The sequence below is a fragment of the Pipistrellus kuhlii genome, unplaced genomic scaffold, assembly GCF_014108245.1.
Source record: "Pipistrellus kuhlii isolate mPipKuh1 unplaced genomic scaffold, mPipKuh1.p scaffold_m20_p_15, whole genome shotgun sequence".
NCBI classification, from domain to species: domain Eukaryota; kingdom Metazoa; phylum Chordata; class Mammalia; order Chiroptera; family Vespertilionidae; genus Pipistrellus; species Pipistrellus kuhlii.
In genome coordinates this window covers 1,461,149-1,483,763 of record NW_023425460.1, presented here as the reverse complement: position 1 = coordinate 1,483,763, position 22,615 = coordinate 1,461,149, and the positions used below count along the sequence as shown (strand labels likewise).

Genomic DNA, 22,615 nt, shown 5'->3' with positions numbered 1-22,615 from the left:
GAATTGAAAAAACAATAACAGAAATCCTCCCTAATGTGGTGAAGGAAATAGACATGTAATTCCAAGAAGGGCAGAGAGTCCCAAACAAGATGATCCTAAAGAGGCCTTCACGAAGACACATCAGAAAAAATACAAATGGTTAAAGACAAAGAGATGGTTAGTTACCTGCTAGGGAGCTCCCATAAGACAGTCAACTGATTTCTCAACAGAAACTTTGCAGGCCAGAGGAGAGTGGCAAGAAATATTCAAAGTGATGAAAAGCAAGGACATTCAACCAAGATTACCCAGAAAAGCTACTATTTAATCAAAGAACAAATAAAGAGCTTCTTGGACAAGAGAAAACTAAAGGAGTTAATCATCATCAAATCAGTATTACATGAAATGTTAAAGTATCTTCTTTAAGAAGAAAAGAAAAAGCATAAAAATATGAACAACAAAATGGCAATAAATACATATCTATGAACAATTGAATCTAAAACAAAATAAACAAGCAGACTCATAGATACTCATAGAACATTTTGATGGTGTCCCAGTGGGAAGGGGATTGAAGGGATGGACAAAAAAGGTAATGGGATTAAGAAGTACAAAGTATTGTAGTTGTTACAGAATAGCCATAGGGATGTAAAGTACCAAATAGGGAATAATACTATATAATAAAAGGCTAATATGCAGATATACTGAATGATGGAATAACACAACAACCAGTTGCTTTGATGTGAACTGACCACCAGGGGGCATGCACAGAAACATGGAGGGTGTTGGCTGTGGTGGGACTGTAGAGCAGGTGAGGGAGGGAAGCGCACGCACTCCAGACCAAGGCAGGGCACTGGTTGCTGTCATTGGGGTCAACCTCTGGTGGTTACTGAAAACTCTTTGTCCACCCCCCATGTGCTGCAGTCCTGCCCAACACTTGTACCTGCTGCTGGCACCAGCACTGATTGCACCTACTGCCAGCGCCTGGCACCAGTCCTGATCGCTTGGCACTGTCAGCAGGTGTGAATGGCAGCTGCTGGCCCTGGTCACCTCTGAGGGCTTCTTCACCTACCCCTGCTCCTGAGGGACGATAGGGGCAGCAGCTGCTGCTTGCACCCACTGATGGCACAGGCCCCACTTGTATCTGCTGCTGATGCCAGCACCAATTGCTCCGTGTTGGCAGCAGGTGGGAGCAGCACTGGTGCCATCAGCACTTAGGAGAGGTGGCAGTGAGAGTGGGGCTGCCAGAAGAGAGGGGACTGAGAGCCACAGTAGGAGGGGCCAGACGGGTGTGGAGAATGGGCTGAGACCCACCCCTGTGCCCACCACAGCCTCGCAGCCTACAGTTCCTTTCAAGGTGCACGAATTCATGCACTGCTCCCCTAGTATTGTAATAACTATGTATGGTGTCACATGGGCATGAGATTTATCAGGATGATCACTTAAGGCTATATAATGTCTAATCACTGCAGTGTACACATAACACTAATATAAGTCAACTGTAATTGAATGATCAAAATACATTTTAAAAAATCAGAACCATATCAGTATTAGAAAGAATATTCTCTTCCATACCTTTTCTAGCTCACTCATCCTTACCCATACTCTGGCATGATACTCCCAGTTTCATATGACATTATAGTTTAAAATTTATTTCATTATTTAATCTTGTCCAAGCTAATAATATTGATATCGCCACTTTTTTTTCCCTTGCTTGGTTACTAGAACTCTAGCCACTTGAATCATGCTGATTAATCTCCAAAGATACACAAGCTTTCACTGGAAAGACTCAGAAAATTTTGGCATGAGGGATGGCAGGTGGGCTTAGGAATGTCTTTTCTTTTTAAGAGAAGATGTAAGATAGCAATAAGGGCACTAAATTTAGAAACAGAATCCAAGGATTTAATACTTATTTATCCTTTATGCCCTTTGATGGCTTTGGCAAGTCTCCCATCTTTGTCTTATAATACAATACTATCCTCTATGAAATCAGGTGGTTTAAATGTCCTTTATGATTTCTTCCAACTCCATTATTCTATATTTGGTTTTACTACTATTCTTAGATTTGATTTTATTTGGCATATATATATATATATATATATCTATATCTATATATATAGATATATATATATATATATATATATATATATATATATAATAAAGGCTTTACTTTTAGAGTAGTTTTAGGTTAACAGCAAAATTGAGGAGAAAATACAGAGTTATCCCATATACTGCTTTCCACCACAGGAGCATAGCCTCCCTATGAACAACATTGTCACACATTTGTTGTAACTGCTGAATCTACATTGACACATCATAATCATCCACACACAGTACATAAGAGTCACCCTTGGTGTTGTACATTCTAAGGGTTTGGACAAACAGGCCTCAGCAACAGCAGCCAGCGAGGACAGTGAGAAGCTTGGCTTCCTCCATTTCCAGGGGTGACCCAAGCCTCCCACTTACTCCAGCTGGCTCCATGACTGCTGCCATATTTGTTCTGCTAAATTGCATGGTCACTCCTGATTGGCTGGTGGGTGTCACAAAGTGATGGTCAATTTACATATTTCTCTTTTATTAGTGTAGTCTAGTGGCCTAGTGCATGAAATTCATGCATAGGGGAGTTGCCCCTCAACCCAGCCTGCACCTCATGAGGGAGTTGTCACTCAGCTCAGCCTCTCCAATCTGGGACCCCTCAGGGAATGACCAACTGCCAGTTTAAGTCCATCATTATGGAGTAATGCAGAATATTTTCATGCCCTAAAAGTTCTCTGTGCTCTGACTATTCATCTCACCCCCAATCCTTGGCAAAAGCTGACCTTTTTTGTGTGTCCATAGTTTTTGCCTTTTAAATAGTGTCATACACTTAGGATTATACAGTATGAAGAATTTTTAGATTGAATTTTTTCACTTAGTAACGTGGTGGGCAAACTGCAGCTTGTGAGCCACATGTGATTCTTTGGCCCCTTGACTGTGGCTTTTACACAAAATACAATGACCTGGGCGAGTCTATTTTGAAGGAGTGGCATTAGAAGAAGTTTAAGTTTAAGAAATTTGGCTCTCAAAAGAAATCTCAATTGTTGTACTGTTGATATTTGGCTCAGTTAACTAATGAGTTTGTCGACCACTGACTTAGTAGTATGCATTTAAATTTTCTCCGTGTCTTTCTTATGGCTTGCTAGCTCATTTCTTTCTAGCCTTGAATAATATCCCATTATCTGGATGTACCACAGTTTATTTGTCCATTCACATACTGAAAGACTTCTTAGTTCCTTCTAAGTTGTGGCAATTGTGAATAAAGTTGCTCTAAACATCCTTATGCAGGATGTTGTGTAAACATAAGTTTTCAACCCCTTCAGATAAACAGCAAGGAACATGACTGCTGGATTGTGTAATAAGGCTTTGTTTAGTTTTGTAAAACACTACCAAACTATCTTCCCAAGTATCTGTGCTATTTTGCATCTCCACCACCATGAATGAGTTCTTGGTGGCCCATCACCAGCATTCCTTGTTGTCATTGTCCTGGATTTTGGTCTTTCTGATAGGTGTGCTGTGGTATTTCATTGTTGTTTTAATTTGCATTTTCTTAATGACAAACAATGAGGAGCAACTTTTCATATGTTTATTTCTCATCCCTATATGTTCTTTAGTGAAGTGTCTGTTCAGGTCTTGGGCCCACTTTTTAATTGTGTGGCTGGTTTTATTATTCTTGAGTATTAAGAATTCTTTGTATATTTTGGATAATAGTCTAGTATCAGATAATAATTTTACAAATATTTTTTCCCAGTTTGTGGCTTGCCTCCTCATTTTTTTCACATTGTCTTTCGTGATAATTTTTGTGTGTGTCTAAGATATACTACAGTATGGGGGAATTCCTGTTATTGAAAATCAAATGAAGATGTGATTTTATAACTGGGTCATAAGGAGTCAATGAAGCAAAGAACTTGAATCAGTTTTAAAATTAAATAATTTGCTGTACTTAAATTGCATATTGCCTAAGAGTGATTTAAAAAATAATAAATTAGCCGAAACCGGTTTGGCTCAGTGGATAGAGCGTCGGCCTGTGGACTGAAAGATCCTGGGTTCGATTCCTGTCAAGGGCATGTACTTTTGGGTGTGCAACAGGCAGCTGATTGATGATTCTCTCTCATTGATGCTTCTAACTCTCTATCCCTCTCTCTTCCTCTCTGTAAAAAAATCAATAAACTATATTTATAATAATAATAATAATAATAATAATAATAATAAATTAAAAATACAAATGCCACCAGCCTTGGTCTTATCTTCCTGCACAAACTCCCCACCCCCAACTCTCTCAATTTGCACTCCTTATCCAAACATGTAGGCAAGCCTATTAAATTATTTTCCTTTGACATTTTCCTAGCTGTTAACTTTATGTCTCAAAATAACGCATTAAGCCTCTATTTCTTGATTTATCTGCCAGATATGGTGCATTGACTTCCTATGATTATGGGAATTTAAATCACTTACACCACACCCCACCACTTCTTTCTCTTTCCTACCTGGTTTTAGCTTTAGTCTCAGCTCTCAAAGTTGGTCTTAATAGCACATTCAAGGGAGTAGAATAGTATGGTTTAAAAAAATGGGGCTTTTGTGCAGAATTGAGGTTGATCTAGTCACATAATTCCCCAGTTTTCTCCTAACAAATTCTCAGCTTTAGAGGAATGATTATATTTGACTGTACATGCATTTAAACCTCCAAGTCTGTGCCACTCTTTTTTTTTTTCAAAGCAAGACCTCACTTTCATCTCAGTCTGAATTGCGTGAGGTTTTTAATATGAAATCACTATCCATTCACTCCGAAGTTTCCTTGTTGCTGATGAATGTCATGCATAATGAAAGATAATATCCATTTATCCTCAGAAGTAAATCATTTATCTCACAAGGCAGATATATTATTGTGAATTCTGATTAAAGCTGCCCACTTCCTTTAGCCATCAGAAATGCTGCATCCTGTTCGCCAATTGTACAACATCCACGGAGAAACAGGGAAATTATGCTGTTGAACGAGGGTTCAGCAAACTCTAGAGGTTTCTAAAATGGCTTTAAAATAATCATGTTTAATGCAGAACCTTCTATGATCCGGGAGTGTAAACTGTAAAAGTCTTTTTTCGCTTTCTTCTCTTAATTAAATCAGAAAGCTGTGAGACTCTTTGCAGCTAGCTCTGTGATGTCTGCAAAAGGGTTTGTGAATGACACTGTGTGGATATGTTGCTCCCTTTCTTAGAGAGACAATAATTATTATCACTTCTTTTTGAAGCCTGCTGTGAGCGCTTTTATCAGTTCATTTGCTAATGAGCTCCCTCTCTCCTTTACAATGCCAATCATAAAGGTGCCTTTTAAATAAGACTTATCTCCCAGATTTATTTTCCTTTCCTATTCCTTATCAAGCTGAGTACTGCTTTGCTTCAGGGAATTACCCAGGCACAGAACAGGCAGCCCTCTTAGAACCCTTGTTTGTTTCATGCTCTCTCCTTTTCTCCTCTGGGGACAGTGAATTCCAGAAAGTACATCACAGTTTTCCAGAGGAGTCTCTTCCTGTGTTTAATCTCTTACTAAAGGACCTGATAAATTAAATAGAGAAGGTAGACCGGAGTCTGGGACGGCAAGACACACACAGGCTTTATTGGAGGGAAGAGTACCCCTGCAGGCTGCTTCCACTGAGAGGGGCGGAAGAAAGCAAGCGCTGGGTGTACAAGCACCTTTAAGGATAGAGGGCGGGGCTTAGGGCACTCAGCACACACTGATTGGTGATTAGGGACCTAGGGACTTAGGAATCAGGGCTTAGGGTATTTGGCACGTGCTGATTGGTGGTTCAGAGCTCAGGTATGTCTGGCCACAGATGGGGTTAAAGTCTGTCCATCAACTGGAGGAAGTGAGATCTATCAGGACCTGTGTACAAAATTCGTGCACAGGGAGGGAGGTCCCCTCAGCCCAGCCTGTAACCTCTCCAATTCTGGACCCCTCAGGAGATATCTGACTGCTGGTTTTAGCCCAATCCCCGATCAGGCCTAAATCGGCAGTGGGACATCCCTCTCATAATCCAGGACCCCTGGCTCTTAACTTCTCACTTGTCTGCTTGTCTGATCACCTCTAACTGCCTCTGCCTGCCAGCCTGATTGCTCTCTGCTTGCCTGGTCACCCCTAACTGCCCCCTCCACCAGCCTGGTTCACCCCTCACTGCCCTCCGTGCTGGTCTGATCTCCCCATGCAGCCTGCTGTTCAGTCGTTTGGTCATCCCTCAATAACCACCCCTGCCGGCCTTGTCACCCCATGCAGCCTGCTGTTTGATCATTACTGTGAGGGTGTCCCAACCAATTTGCATATTACCCTTTTATTAATATAAATTGTATAGTTGCTCTATGCTGTACATCCATATTCATTGCTTTTCAAATTCAGTAGCATGTGAATGCTTCGATAGTCAAATTATCCTAAGTAAAGTGAGATGCAGAATAAAGCAGAGAAAATGGGCTTTCTTTCTTCCTTTGTTTTTACTTGGGCTGCTGGCCAGCACGTTCTTGTGTTTATTCAGAATTTATGTAAAGTAGTAGCTAGTGACCCAAACCATTAAGTCACAAATCAGCACCTAACATTTACAAATGACATTACTTCATCTTGTTGCAGAATTTACCAGGCAACAGAAAAACACAGAATGGGTACTCAGAAGATTCGGGAAAAAAACCTTTATTTGCAGATGTACTAGTATGGAGACTCAGGGGGAGTCTGTTCTCAAAGCCTGATTTCCGAATGTGGAGGGTATCTCCCATTTAGCCCTTTGGTTTCTTTGTCTCCCCAGATATGGACCAGGCTTCCTGACTTTTCATGGGCTTTGCAGTCCCTCTGTGAGTTGGGATGGGGGAAGTGAGATTGCACCCAAAGGCCTGGCTTGGGTGGTGCCAGTGACCTCCCCTCTGGCTCAGCAGTTAAATTCTTGGTTCATGGCCCTTGTAAACTGGGAGTATTTTGGAAAACAAATTATTGCCTCTAGAAGGGGCAGTGACTTTATTATAGGCTAACAAGAATGTGCACTAGGTTGCTGGTTACTGGCTCAGATTCAGATTGCTAACCTCTCTCCCCCCTAAGTTGCCTCCTACATTCCCCCTCAATCTAGTCTTCACCACATTCCTGAAGTAGCCTTTAAGTGCTTAGGCCATTAAATATAACAACTGAAATTCATACTGTTCCCTTCCAGACTCCTTGAGCTCATGGCATGCCTCCTATCGTTGCTACAAGTACAGCTGATCTGTCTTTCAACAGGTTTGAACTGAAAGGGCCCTTTCAATTCAGATTTTGTTTTCAGTAAATTCATAATCTGTCCTCCATATTTCTGGACTTTGCATCCTCAGATTCAACCAAACTGATATCAAAAACAGTATTTTTTAATGTGGAGGGTTGCCTGTATGCATTGTGCTATACCATTTTATAGATAGGACTTGAACATCCATGTATTTTGTGAGTATTCTTGTTGCTAGTGTGCACAATATGCCCTTTTGCAGTGATGTGAGAAAAGATTCCAAATGCACATGTGGAGAAGTTTAAAGGAGATGGTAAGGTTTTATTGTAAATTAAGGGGAATTAATACACTCTGAGGGACCTACAGGATGGACAAACTCTAGAAGCATGGCCACAAGGTTTCTGTAAATTCTCCAAATATCTTCCTGGTTTAGCCCAAAGACAAAGAACCATTTAATTCATCCAACCTAAACTTCTAACGTTTCCTGAGCTTGGGTTGTGCCCTCCTCTCAGTAAATTCTTTTGGGTTCTCCCCAATCCAATTACCTTTCTGCTTGATTGTATGCTAGGCCCTGCCCCTCTACTTTATTATCCTGATTCCCATAGTGTCTGTCCAAAAGTTTCCTTACATCATTTAGTTCCTATTGCTCATGCGTGGAGCAGAGGCATGTCCCTCCCCCACCTCCAGTACTGGCCTTTTGGGACCAGTAGCCTCCTAGAGTGTGTTATTGGGTTTGCTCACCAGTAAGCTGGATGGAAATTCTGTCCTGTTCGTAGTTCCTGCTTGCTTCCCAGTTTATGAAAAGTATTTCATTCCCTTTTACTTTCTTCCTTATATTCATGCTGATAGTCTTAGAATCAATTCCCTCTAATATTGAGGGGCAGCTCTAGTTATGTCTTGGGGTCAGTACTCCTAATCCCTACATTAAAGGTCACCTGGAAATATAATGTGCCCTGGCTCCTTATCCTTCAAACAAGAGGTTGCTAAATTTATCAAAGAAGGATATGGTTATGGCAAAAATATTACACATAAACTTTAGTCTAGGTGTTCTTATTGATGATTATTATTGGGTGGTGTGTGAGGGCAGGTTAAATAGCCATCTCAGGCGGTGATTAAAGAAATTGAATTTATTTAAGAAAAGGCAATGGGGGATGGCTTGTCCAAATGGATGGGCTGCACAGCACCAAACCAAGGGAACAATAGCAAAAATAAACTTGGGACAGTGAAGCAAGGAAAGGCATAAAAGAAGCAATAGGAAAACCAGGCTGGTTTTCACTGAGAAGTCAGAGAATAGTGGGCCTTGGAGATAGGTTCAGGGGGCGAGCCCCAGATGAGCTGCCACTTTCCTGGTTGAGCAAGTCTCGTGGGGTTCCTTAGAGGTTGGGGGATACATGCCTGTGGGAGAATGGCTAGTGCATGCTCCTTGGAGGAGGAGCATGCACTGGTCCTTTGTCCAGAGCTTCTTCATCTCTTTAGTTTTCCAGGTGGAAATGTTACTGGAGGTCCAAGGGGAGAGTCTTAATAGACTATTCATTTCCAGGTGTGCTCTTTCAGGGTTGTGGTCTCCACTGATTGATTGGTGCCAGCATAGGTGGTCACTACTCAATGTCACTTCTCTGGATTTGCTGCTTTTCTGGAGCTGGAACTGAAATATAACTGAGGCTTAGATGTAATCTTTACGAAGGAAAAGATCAGGAGAGGCTAAACTGCATGACCAGCAATATAAAATATCACGAGGTCCAATATAAAAAGTCAGGGGTTCCAAACCACAAGACCAGTGATATGATAGGGGAGGATAGGTTACCCTGGGGGCAAGCTTCTTGTTTTCCAGTTTTGCCCCTTGCTAGGCATCTGGAGGGAGCTTTCTTTCCTGGTTCTGTACCTGGACTATCATCCTTGCTCATGGGGGAGGGGGGACTGGTGCACAAATGGCATGCCTATATCATTTAGCTTCCTCTTTACTACTTTCCTGTTAATTAATTAGTAATCAAGTTAATTACAATGATATGAATGAAAACTTTTCATTAACTAGGGAAGTGGGGAAAGAGATCCTGACTGTACTCTGACTTTAATGTTGGAACCTAAATTATCTGCCTAAATTTTCTGATTATCAGGCATACTTACAAGAAATAGGGCAATGTGAGTGTGTGTGTGTACCCCACATGTACACAGAGCAGGCACTAAATCAAGACTCAGGAATTCCACTCAGAGATGAGCAGCTGTGAGAGGTCAGTCACAGACCTCTGTCACGCTTCTAAGTGGGAGAACTGGGGTCATCTTGCATCCAAACGACATGCCTTTCTTACTTGTATTTAACAGGCTACCTCCCTTGAAAACCAGACTCACATTTTTTCAGAATCATAGTTACTAAATGTAGCATTTTCTCCATAAATGTGAATCCTTTTGTTCTTGTTAGGGCAGTTACTATTTTACTACTTCTTATAATATTGAAATTATAAAGTCTTTGTGCAAGAGGGCCAATGGATTATTCCTTTATGTATTTTATTGACTAAAAAGAGATTTTTTCTTTACTTTTAAATAAAATAAAATCAAAGCTAAATTTGTTAGAATGGCTTTGTCAGCCCACATAGCTGCTCTGGATAATACTGCTATGCACACTAAGCTGTATAGTACCTTCAGGCCATGTGATGTGTGTTAAATTTGTCAACGAGATGGTAAGGCTGAGGTATAACTCTTGACCAAATAGCAAATGTCTATAAAAAGCAAACTATTTATTCATACTGACATAAGAACTCCTCAGCCTTCAATTATCTAAAAGTGAATGTGCCACGTAGGACAGTGAAATGACTTCAAGTGAATGGGTTGTTGTCTCTCTGGTAATAAAAAAATGACCAAATTATGTGGGTGGCTATTAGATAAGAGCCCCTCATACTCTGCACATGGCTGCAAAGAACTTGTGATTGAGTAAACATGCATTTGTCATATTTTTTAACTTCTCAGATTTGCAATCATTCTCTTCCTTTCTGTCTTGAGGGCTCAAATATTATCAGAATGTAGCATACCTCCTGGATTTGAGCAGGTGCTTTCAAATTCACTTCTGAAATTATAGCAGTCTTAGGATGCAACAATTGACCTCCATCTACTTTGAATTCAAACTTTGCCCAAAGGAAATTTTGAAAAACAAATCCCTAATTTTTCACAGACACAAGTCCGTTAGCAAGAAACATTAGAGTTGTAAGATGAGTGACATAATAAGCAACAGTCGCCTCTGCCAAGGAATCAGGGTGTCTTCCAAATGTATACACACCATTTTTTTTCTGATAGCTCAATAGATGATTCTTTCTTTTAAGTTTAACCCACTGGAATCAGTAATTATTCTATGTGTGCTTACATTTTTGGCCACCCATATATTTGAAAGCCATTAATAACACATTGGAGAAACTTCTTGAGTTTGAAGGTAGCTGTTACTCTGCAATTTAAAATTAATCCAATTACAAATTCTTCCATTTATAGTTGAAAGGATTTTGGAAATGCTGTTCCTACTACCAATCTGTAGGTAATTTGAATTCCAGTTGGTTAACTTAAACATCTTGCCGTTTTAATTAATGTTAATTTTACATATAAACACTTAGTTACACTCTAAATTCAGTTAAAGACAGCTTATACTTTAATCATTGTCACAAATTCTCTCTAGCCAAACCTGGGTCTCAGCTTCAACAGTGAGTGGCAGGGAAGGGAATCTGTTGTAACCCACTGATAACTTTTTAGCCAGTAACTCTAGGCTGCAGATCCTTACCTAGAAATGTTTCTAGTCCACCAAGCACATATTGTCATTGAGATGAAGGCTTGGATTGAAATTTTTTGCTTCTGTACTCAAGAAGCTGGGCAATTCATTGGCCTTGCTAAAATGCCATTCTCTTTGTTTTTGTTTGGTGTGTGTGTGTGTGTGTGTGTGTGTGTGTGTGTGTGTGTGTTTAACTGAGGACAGCCTGAAGTCTAGAAGTGTCATGTACATTCTTCAACACTAATATTCCTTAAGAGGCTTCCCATCCATAGTTGGTGATTACCTTTATGATTAACACGAAGCTGAGCACATTTGCCTTTAAATGAATGATTACTCTCTCTGATACGGTTTGCTTAAGAACATTTTGAGATTGGATAATAACTTACATATCCAGGTCTTTAATTCTTACCATAAATCATGGCTTTACTTCATAATATGTGGGCCATATTTTCCAGTACTAATCTTGGGAAAGGTGTGTGATGATTTATGTGATACTGCATTTCCATGAAGAATGTCAGAAGGTGCCACACATCAAGCAAGGTCTTGAAAGTCAACCCCAGTTGAGTCTGCATCTAGTTCAAACACCGGCTATGTGATTTTAGGATAAGTCACTTAATATTTCTGAACCTCCGTTTCCTCACTGGGAAAGCCGAGATGATGATTCCAAATTCAAAGAATATGAAAAACTAACATTTATTGAGTGCTTACCATGACTCAGAGGTATGCTAGTTTTCCCTAATAATAATTCTAGAAGGGGGCTATAATTATTATCTCCATTTCACAGATGAAGAACAAAAGGCACAGGAGGGCTATGCAGCTGGTAAATAGCAGGTCCAGGATTTAAAATCAGGCAGTGTCCCACACCACCCTGCCTCTCACCTGCAAGGCTTACATGTCTGATGATCTTTCCATTTTCCCAACCAAGGACTGACACTGATGCTGAGGAGAACTGGCAGGCCATAGAGGAAACCAACTGGAGGGATTGTTCGTTTTTCAAATCAGTGTTTAATAGGCCCTTTAAAACCAGCAGACTTGTATATCACTGACAAACTGTCTACTCCCCTGTAACATTGCCACTCGCTCTCTTCTGAAGTTAATTGATTTCTGCTAGTTTAAATTTTGTGTCTAAAATCCAGTTTCCAAGAAGGAAACATGTATACTTTCTTCAAAGTATATGCAGAGGCCAGACACTACACACGGATTGGAGCAAACATTTGAAAATATTTTCAGTCCTTCATACATTTTTCCCTGTAAATTATGTGAAATGTATCTTTGTAGATATGAAGACCTATAGGAATAAAAATGGCCAAAATGCATGTGTGATTGCTCATTTTTCTCCTTCCTGGTATCATTTTCTTTCTTTTTTTTAATTTTTTTATTAAATTATTATCTGTGTACATTTTCATTTTATTTAATTGAGATGGGAATAGGGATATTAAGTGAGTTGCCTAAAGCACACCATGCAAATACTAAGCACAGAAACAAGATATGAACTCAGCACTGTTACCCAGGATATAGATGAGGAATACATGCTAAGAGACCAGGTGTTGGCTGGGCCATCCATGTGGATAGTCAAGACCCTGACAATGAAGACAGAGAAGGAATGGAGAAGAAGGAAGTGAAGCAATGCTAATGCCTTCCTTTAGTGAGTAAATGACCAGCAAAGCAATAGGTGAGGACTAAGAGGACAGTATAGTTTCCTTAGTGGAACAGTGTTTGCATTATTTTGGTTTGGTTTTGGTTGGGTTTTCCTAATAGAAGAAAGAGGGATAAATTGAATAATAATCTGGACAGGTAGGGAGGCTATTGATTACAAGTGTGAGTTCTTAAATTTTCAGTCAAATCACTAATATTATTATTTCTAATTTAGTCGTTATTCAGAAAATGGGTTGCAAAACATAATCCAGCAGGTGAATACTGTAAAAGAAGAGATGGGAGTGGTGTGAAGTGAGCTTGTGGGCTGATGGTCATGGTCATCACTGCTAGCTGGCTAAGGGATGTAGGTTTCTATGGAAACATCAGCAACCGATCTCACCGTTTCAAAGTCTTCTCCTTGGTATCCTCCACATCCAGGCTGGTGACCTGCTGACCGCTTCTGCTTTACCACACTGACAAAACAAATATTGAGTTACAACCAGTAACTATGCATTTTGTATTTTCCCCTCGTTATCAGTATTATTCTCTTCTTCACTGTGGCCCAAGGGTTGCCTTTTAAAACCTTTCACTAAAGCTAAGCTTTTCCTTAGAGACAATATAGAGGAGGGAAAAGGAATGAAAGGGGTGGCTTGCTATTTTAGGTACAACTGAACAAGTAGGACTGGACTGAGGGCCAAGTTAGAAGGATATAAGGAGTAGAAAAAGTGATGTCTGTATTTGAAACGACACAACTTACCCCTGTGGACAAGGAGAATACTGTTTTTTCATTTGACCTTGTTGCTCACCAGCCAGAGAGGATACTTTGCTGATACTTACGTCGAGCTGAGAGCTTCCGGCTCTTTCCCTGACTTCATTGCAGCGCCCAATCTCTCCTGTTCACGGTTCTTCCACCAGAGTTCTCTCTTCAACCTCTCACCTGTCCTACCCTGATTTGGATATTGTCTCTCCAACTATGCTCCTCTCCACTATCTTTTAAATTTAGAAATAAACTAAACAGGCAATGTTACCAAGGACTGAACTATTTTCTAAAGTGACAATTCCTTCATCTCACAGTTGACAAACATGAAATTTGAGAGTGGTATTTTTTGCAAAATAAAAGCTCTTAGCTCTTGCAGACTCCGCTTTGCAGTTGTTTCACTGCCAATAATATTTCCTATTTTAAGATTGTCCCCTGCTCTTTGGCCATACAGTTATAAAATGTAAGCTTATCCATAAAAAGCCACGGGGAACACTGCAATTTTTAATAAAATATCCATGTGCAAGTATTCTCAGGGATAAAGAAACTTAGAGGATATAGAGGAATTAAGGGCAGTTTTAAAGCAATGAAGAGAAAAAAATAATAAACTATTAACCTGGTTAAGGTAAAATCTATGTTTTTATTTAAAAACGTGTATTTATTATTAAAGATTATGCATATACTTTTATAGTTTTATTAAATTAGTTATACTTTATTAAGATGACAAAACAAAAAACATTTTTTTTTACTATATGGATTTATCTTGTTCTTATACCTGTATCTTTAAAAAAGCAAAACTATTTTTAAAAAGTATGCTTAAACTTTCCAAAACACCTACTAAAATTAAAACCAACTTGCAATGATATTTCTCAAAAGATGTGCTGCTTATTACATTGTCAGAAATTCTGCCAAATTCAATCTATGAAGTAGAAGTGCATCTTCAGCCATTTTCCTTTACTTTACATCTTTAATATAGTCATAAATTTAGTCCACTTCATTGGTATTACCTGCTTGCCACATTCTATCTTTGTATTTGGATGGGTCTGAACTTATCAACTTGACATATGTGTGATTTTTAATTACATATATGTTAATTTTTAATTGATTTCAGAGGGAGGAAGAAAGAGAAAGAAACGTGATATGAGAGAGTCATCCATTGGCTGCCTCCTGCACACCCTCTACTGGGAATTGAGCCTGCAACCCAGGCATGTGCCCTGACCAGGAATCAAACCATGACCTCCTGGTTCATAGGTTGATGCTCAACCACTGAGCCACACTGGTCGGGCTATGTGTGATTATTTTTTAAATAAACCTTTATTGTTCAGATTATTACATATGTTCCTCTTTCCCCCACCGATAGCTCCCCTCCACCCATTCCATGCCCTTACCCTCTTTCCCACTGTCCTCATCCATAGGTGTACAATTTTCATCCCATCTCTTGCCTCACCCCACCACACCCTCTTCCCCTCGAGAACTGTCATTCCATTCCCTTTCTATGCCCTGATTCTATTATATTCACTAATTTATTCTGTTCATACTTTTTTATTCACTTGATTTTTTAGATTCACTTGTTGATAGATATGTGTTTGTTGTCCATAATTTTTATCTTTGCCTTTTTCTTTGTCTTCACATTTTGTCTTCGCATTTTTCTTCTTTTTTCTCTTCTTAAAGAATACCCTTCTGCATTTCATATAATACTGATTTGGTGGTGATGATTTTTTTTAGTTTTTTCTTGCCTGTGAAGCTCTTTATCTGATCTTTAAGTCTAAATGATAGCTTTGCGGGGTAGAGTGATCTTGATTGTAGATTTTTGTTATTTGAATGAATATTTCTGGCCTGCATAATTTCTGTTAAGAAATCAGCTAACAGTCATATGGATTCTCCTTTGTAGATAACTCACTATTTGTTTCTTGCTACTTTTAAGATTCTCTCTTTGTCTTTTGCTCTTGACATATTAATTATGATGTGTCTCGGTGTGGTCCTCTTGGATTCCTCTTGTTTGGCGTTCTCTGCCTTTCCTGGACTTATAAGTCTATTTACTTCAACAGGGAGGGGAAGTTCTCTGTTATTATTTCTTCAAAAAGGTTTTCAATATCTTGTTTTCCATTTTTATGTTATCCCATAATTCAGATGTTGGTACATTTGAAGTCCCAGAGGCTCCTTACACTATCTTCATATTTTTGGATTCTTTTTTGCTTTTTGCTTTTCTGGTTGGGTTTTTTTGTTTTTTTGTTTGTTTGTTTTTTGTTTTTGTTTTTTTGCTTCATTGTATTTCAAATATTTGACTTGATTCTTGGGATCCTCTAATCTATTGTTGAATTTCTATATATTATTCTTTATTTCAGTCATTTCATGCTTAATTTCTGGCTGGTTCCTTTCCACTTTTTGTTTTTTGTTTTTGTTTTTTTGAATTTTCACTAAGATCCTTGAAGGTCTCACTAAGTTCCTCAGAAATTTCTAGAAGATTCTTGAGTAAACTTATAACTGGTTTTGAACTATATCCAGTAGTTTGCTTTACTACATTTCTTTCATTGGTGACATGTTTCTTTGTCTTCACATTTTGGCTGCTTCCCTATGTTAATAGAGTGGCCTTGTGTGCTAGGTGTCCTATAGGGCCCAGTGACTCAGCCTCCCCAATCACCTGAGGTGGACACTCTTGGTGGAGCCCTTTGTGTGTTGGGTGCACAGTCTTGTTGTAGTTAAGCCTTGATTGCTATATCACTGGGAGGAATTAACCTCCAGGCCAACTGGCTGTGAGGACCAGCTATATCAACAACGGAAGAACTGCTGTTCTGGATACATCCTTATGGGGCAGAACTTTTTTCAGTGGGGCTTTGGTGTTCTCTGAGTCTGCCCCTTGAGTTTTTCACTTATGATGTAAAGGGTTGTAATCTGGTTGGTCTCACACTGACCATTGCATACACTTGCTCTGGGATCTCCAAGGAGGTGCAAAGTCAGCCACTGTCTGAGGCCACCCAATAGGAGCCTCAAAGAGATTTGCAGATTTCTCCTACTTGTTTGGGGTTTGGAAGTGCCCAGATGAGGCTCAGCTATGAAGCAGGCAGGCTGCTGCTGCTGGGCCTTGAGCCTTCTTTTGGAAGCTTTGAAGCTCTCTGACCTAGCTATAGTTTGTTAGGTTTTAGGCGGCAAAAGTTCAGGCCATTCATATGCAAAAGCTTCTGTGCACAGCTTTGGTGGGGTTTTAAATTGGTTGGGGTGGAGTCTCAGGGAATCACCAGGGTAGAACAAAAATAATGGCTACCAGTCAGCCTTGCACCAAAGAGATCCCCAGATCTATGTGTCCTATGTCCCCATGCAGAAACAATGATGGCTGTGAGCACCTCTGAGAGAAAGCCACCCTCAAGTTCTGGCTTGATGCCAGACAATCCAGTTTTTCCCCATATGAGTCTGGGTCCCTAGAGTCTCACTGGGAACTGAAATTTAGAGCAGTTGGGAGCTTGTATATCTCATCTAATTGAAACAAACAGCAGCACACCTAGTTGCCAGCCCCTTTTAAGCATACCCCTGCACAGCCACACATCTGCACCTCATACCAGTCTCAATGCACTTTTCTCTTTCCTTCTAGTTGTAGAACTTCCACTCAGCCAGCTTTCCCAAGGTTTTGTCTTTTGGTTGTAGTTTTGATATGGTTGTGAGAGGCAGCAAGTACAGGTGTTTACCTATGCTGCCATCTTGGTTCTCCTATGTGTGATTATTGAATGAAAATTTAAAAAATGAAATTTCTGAAACCCAGCACCAATTAGCAAAGGCTTTGTAACAAACCCTGCCTCTGTGACAAAGGCACGGGGCTGGCATGTCTGGGCGCACAGCCTGGTGGGTCTCCCAGCTTGGGCCTGGCTGCTGACACCATCATGCATCACATTTTATCACCTACAGCCCAGGGGCATGGGGCAGGATGAGGGCGCTCACTGTGCAGTTGTCCTGATACCCTGGGGCCTGAACCCTTCAGAGAGGGTTCAAATGCATGGGACATTTCTTTAAGACTTGAACAATTACAAATATCTGTCCTTATTTTCTTTTTCACACAAATAGAATAATGACTCTTAACTTACAAAGAAGACTTAAAAAGCAAAGCAAAACACACACACACAAAAAAAAAGCACTTCCTCTTAAAGCACCTACTTAAAGCACCTATCTCTCTAGGGAACCATTTCACATTAAATAAATTTATAAAGACTAAAGTGCTGAAAATCTTCCTCATGTGTCAGAAATAAAATCTTTCAAAAAGTTAATGCATGCTGTAGCACACACCCAAATGTAACGCAAGGGAAAATGAAAATTAAAACACCATAGTTCCAGGACTTCCGAATAAAGATGAACTAACAACAATAAGCCGGCTTTCAGAGAAAAGAAATTTATTTATTTTTTCATCATGAATTGCTCCAGTCCTAAGCATTTTCTGACTTTTTACCATTGTAAACTGGGTGACAGGCCTGCTTCATTTCAAGGGCAATAAGTGAATTTTTAAAAAGGTTTTGAAAATATGTGGCTGCTTAAGCAACTTTTATTCAATAGCCTATTGAGTATCAGGGGTGTTCTTATATCAGAAGTCTTTGTTTCTCAGTATAAGAGGAAAATAGCCAAGTACACCCTGAGCACCAGGCTTAAAAGGGTGCTAAAAAGCGCTTGCAGCTCACTTGAATTCTGATGTGACTCACTGTGAGAGGTAAAAAAATGACCCCGGTGCCTTTCAATGTCGCTGCTTCAGTTGCAATAGATTTCATCTAATAGTTTATCACACCCAAAGCAAAGCATATTCTAGAGAAAGACTTCACCATCCTGCCTGAGACAAAGCGGTCCCTTTGCATTCTTTTGTGGATTTAATAGATTTCTAATAGCAGAGGATTGTTTTGGTAAATCTGATGTTTATGCCCTCAGCACAGTTTCTTCCACTGTCCATAGGAGATATTCATTCATCAGCAACAACGAGTGACTCCCTGCTTACCTGTGGCATGACAGGTTACATTTCAAGTCCATCAGTAAAGGCTACATCTCCTTGTGGCTACTGCTCTAAAACAGGGGTTTGGGGCCACCTGGGCTGTAGTTGTTCCCTGACCTGCCACTGTCGAGCTGACGCTATCCAAGGCAGCCAGCAGCCCTTCTGGAGGGAGACTGACAGAGGACCAGGCCTTGTGTTCATTGCCTCATTGCCGGTGCTTGCAGGCAAATCCCTCGCCTCCAAATTGCACCCACCTCAGGAAAGTTCCTCATGCAATGCCTAGCAGAAAGCAGGCACTTTGCACATGTTTGCTGAACTCAAAAGAGAAAATGAGAGAGAAAATTTGGCATTTACAGAGAACACACGGAGACCTTGCACATAGAGATCTTGACAGATGTGAAAGATGTTGTGCTGGCCAATCAGGCCACAGGGACATGAGGAATAGCTAACTTAAAAAAAAAAAAAAAAAAAAAGTTAGCCCTAGATGGTTTAGCTCAGTGTATAGAGCATCAGCCTGTGGATTCAAGGGTCCCGGGTTTGATTCTGGTCAATGGCACATGCCTGGGTTGTGGGCTCGGTCCCCAGTAGGAGGTGTGCAAGAGGCAGCCAGTCAATGATTCTCTCTCATCATTGATGTTTCTATCTTTTTCTTTCTCTCCCTTCCTCTCTGAAATCAATAAAATATATATTTTTAAAATTTGCAAAGGAACTAATAAAACATAAAAAAATAGTTTCCAAAATATATTGATGATATTTGATAAGTTACACGAGAAAACGTTTTTTATTAGAAAAATGCCATGTGGAAAGCAATGCTTCTGAAAGAGTATTACAGCCTCTTAGAGACAGTGTGCTGCATTCAAAAAAGCATCCTTGTGTCCAGAACTCTGACATGAGGGTTACCACTGCTGAGATTGCTATAAGGGTCACCTTAAAAAGTATTCAATTTGTGCATTGGGTAACATATATAAAATTATAAAAACAAAGAGAAGCTAGGATGTTTGTTTGTTTGTTTGTTTGTTTTTGCACAGAAATAGACTAAAATCTGCCTGTTGATGTTGCAGACATACTAAATCAAATTATACAAAAGAATGAATGTTTCATTCTCACATTTACCTATTTTATGTAATTAGTGGCTATTTTGCTTGCTGAAATTCTGAAACTTTCACAGCCACATGCATATGTTCATTATTTATCCCTTTTTCCTCAGGTGCAAGGAAGGCTATCAAGGAGTCCGTTGTGATCAATTTCTGCCGAAAACTGACTCCATCTTATCAGATCCAAGTAGGTCAAGCATTTTTCTTCTCTAACACAATGTACAGGCAGCCCGTCCTCTGAGCCATGGCTGCTAACTCAGCTGAAGGCTGCGTTGCACCCATGTGACTCTGCGAGCTGCCAGAGTGCATGCTGATGACAGGGTTAATGTTCAAAGCTTGCTCAGGACTAACGAGGTCTGGATTCAGGTCTCCTGGATGGTGCCAAGACTTCAAGTTCAACTCCACTGCCATCTCCCTCCCCTGGGAACTTCATGGGAGCTTGCTTCCTTGGCTTTCAGTATCCACCATCCACTCCAGTCCATTAGGAAAAGCAAGGATATAGAAAAAGAAAAAGGCTTATTATTTATCCAAAAGTATTTGTAGAAACTAAAGTACCAACCTCCGATTGGTAATTTGTGATCATATTAAATCTATTAACCTTTTACTTGACTTATTGAAATATGGAAAGATGCATATCAAATTATATAGTTTTCAAACAGAGAAACCCCATTTTTAGCAACACTGTTGCCTATCAGTGATTATTTTACTACTAATGTTTTTTCATGAATGAATGAAAACAATTTCCCATAAGAAATATTTCTAGTCATTCGTTTCTTTTTCTATATGAAGTTAAATGTAGAAATATTGCTAGCCATTAGTTTCTTTTCCTGTATGAAGTTAAAGTAATGTTCTGTATCATTATGCCCAATTCTGGTCAAATGTGGAATTTTTACTCTCTCTGTGTAAATAATCTTCTGATGTTGCAATGACTGCTATAACCGAGTCACTTCTAAGGCAAGAGAACTTTTATTCAATCAGCAATTTTGTTCAGTGAAGATAATGACAGGCATTTCCAAATTGTAAAGGCAATGTTACGGTTTCCTGATTACCAATTATGCATAACATCAACTTGAGCGAAGCATTGAACATTGACAGCAGACAGAGGTCGCCCTATATGCTGCTGTGCATGTTGTTGTACAATGAATATGTCTAACCATCTTTTAACCTTTTTGCAAAATACATATTTTCATTTTGCCCCTGAATTTCTAGTTGTGTTTCATCAAGAAAATGTAAAAGCTTTTAAAGGGGAAATTTTTCTTTAATTTAATTTGATTGTGTTTTAACTTGGTAAGGTAAGTCACTATACAGTACTAACTACTCTTGTTCACAAATTTAGCTCTCCTTGAGAAAGGTGGAGGGAGTGGGGGGTGTGAAAGAAGGTTGCCTAAAACCTAGCAACAAAGTAAGCCATGAGTTCTTTGTTCTGTAAAGTGTGAGGCCCTGGTGTCTAGGAATTGTCCAGACAGGGGCAGATACTATTGTATGTTGTGTCTTTTTTATCCTGTGATTTGGTCACATGCTAAGCTGATGCCTGGAAAGCATGGTGGTGGTTAGAGAAATGTGTTTGGAATTATTAGCAAGTTTACACAGAGAAAAGAGCTTGCCAATTTTTTTTATCTTTTCCTTTCTTTTCTTTGTCATTCTCCCTGATTTACCTAGTTCTCTTCTTTGTTTTGCTTTCTTCCCTTTCTTCTTTCGCTTTCCTTATCTTTCCTTCCCTTCTGTTTTCCTTTACTTCCTTCCCTTTCTTCAATATTTGCTTTCCCCTCTTTACCTTCCTTCTCTCCTCCCCATCCCTTTCTACAGTGGTTGAAGGTGAGGTCCATTGTAAAGACTGTATACTCCTCAAAGAAAAGCAATCCCATTATCAGACAGTAACCCTGAAAACCTATGGCTTATATACATTAAAACTTTAGTGCAGCAATATTCATAATAGTGAAACAACAGATACAGTCTAAAATGTAAAACATAATATGGCACATCTATCATGTTCTATAAATTATCATTAAAATAATAGCTGTGTAAATAGTCTTATTAAGTGAAACAGCAAAATGGAAATTATTTTCATATAAGATTGAAGCGAGAACATCCTTTGGTATAATGAAGAAAACACACATACCCTAAAATGCAAAAGGGGGACTTTAAGTGTTTGGGTTCTGGAAGTATATGGGTCTTTTCCCCCTTTTCTCCTGTTTTCCATAAAATGGCATATGGTTATGGGAATCAATTGTGCTAATGTTCTGTTTTGAAACAAAATATATTAAAAAATCAAACAATGAGAAACCTGTGGATGAATCCTTGAGGCACATTTTAATTGGGAAAAATACTATACAGTGGTGCCTCGCATAAAGAACGCCTCGCACAGCGAACGCTGCACACAACAAACTTCATTTCATGATTCATACAACGAACTTCGTTTCACACAACGAAGTCGCCCGAGCTTCCACGACTGCTTCGCCCGAGCTTCCACGATCGCTGCCGATGTATTGCATCCTTCCGCGCAGGCACTGCAGGCAGTCATTAGTCACTGCGCTTAACTTAAGCACGTATCGCGGCAATCGTTCTTCATTACGAATTAAATCACGCACGTATCACGGCAGTCGTCCTTTTAAGTTAAACTCAATATTTTTCTTATATCATGGCTTCTAAAAAAAGCAGGAAGGTGATTTCTGTTGAAATGAAACAGGAAATAATTAGAAGGAGTGAATGTGGGGTAAAACAGTGTGACCTCGTCAAAGAGTTTGGCCTCAGCAAGACCACCATTTTCACCATTTTGACAAATAAGGATGCAATCAAATCAGCCAAAGTAGCCAAAGGAGTATCAAAACTATTTCATGAAAAACATAGGTCTTCAATCCACGAGGAAATGGAGAGGCTATTAGTGATTTGGATTAAGGACAGGCAGGTGAAAGGTGACGTAACAACCCAAGATATTATCTGTCACAAAGCCAAGAGAATTTATGACGATCTAAAGAAAAACGTCCCTGGAAGTAGCAGCAATCAAGATAATGAAGAAGAATTCAAAGCCAGCAGGGGGTGGTTTTTTAGATTTAAGAAAAGTTGTGGAATCCACAGTGTTACTATGCATGGTGAGGCTGGCAGTGCGGACAAGAAAGAAGCAGAAAAGTTCTCTATTAACTTTCAAAAATGTATTAAGGATGAAGGATACTGCCCACAACAAGTGTTCAATGCCGAT

At 39.6% G+C, this 22,615-nt stretch overlaps 1 protein-coding gene across 1 annotated transcript in view; it reads left to right on the top strand.

Moving 5' to 3' along the window:
- NRG3 (neuregulin 3) overlaps window positions 1-22,615 on the top strand; it is a 532,463-nt gene that overhangs the window by 297,967 nt on the left and 211,881 nt on the right. The window contains exon 3 of the mRNA XM_045582211.1: window positions 19,533-19,606. Coding sequence (XP_045438167.1) covers window positions 19,533-19,606 — 74 coding nt within the window. The remainder of the gene's footprint in view (window positions 1-19,532; window positions 19,607-22,615) is intronic.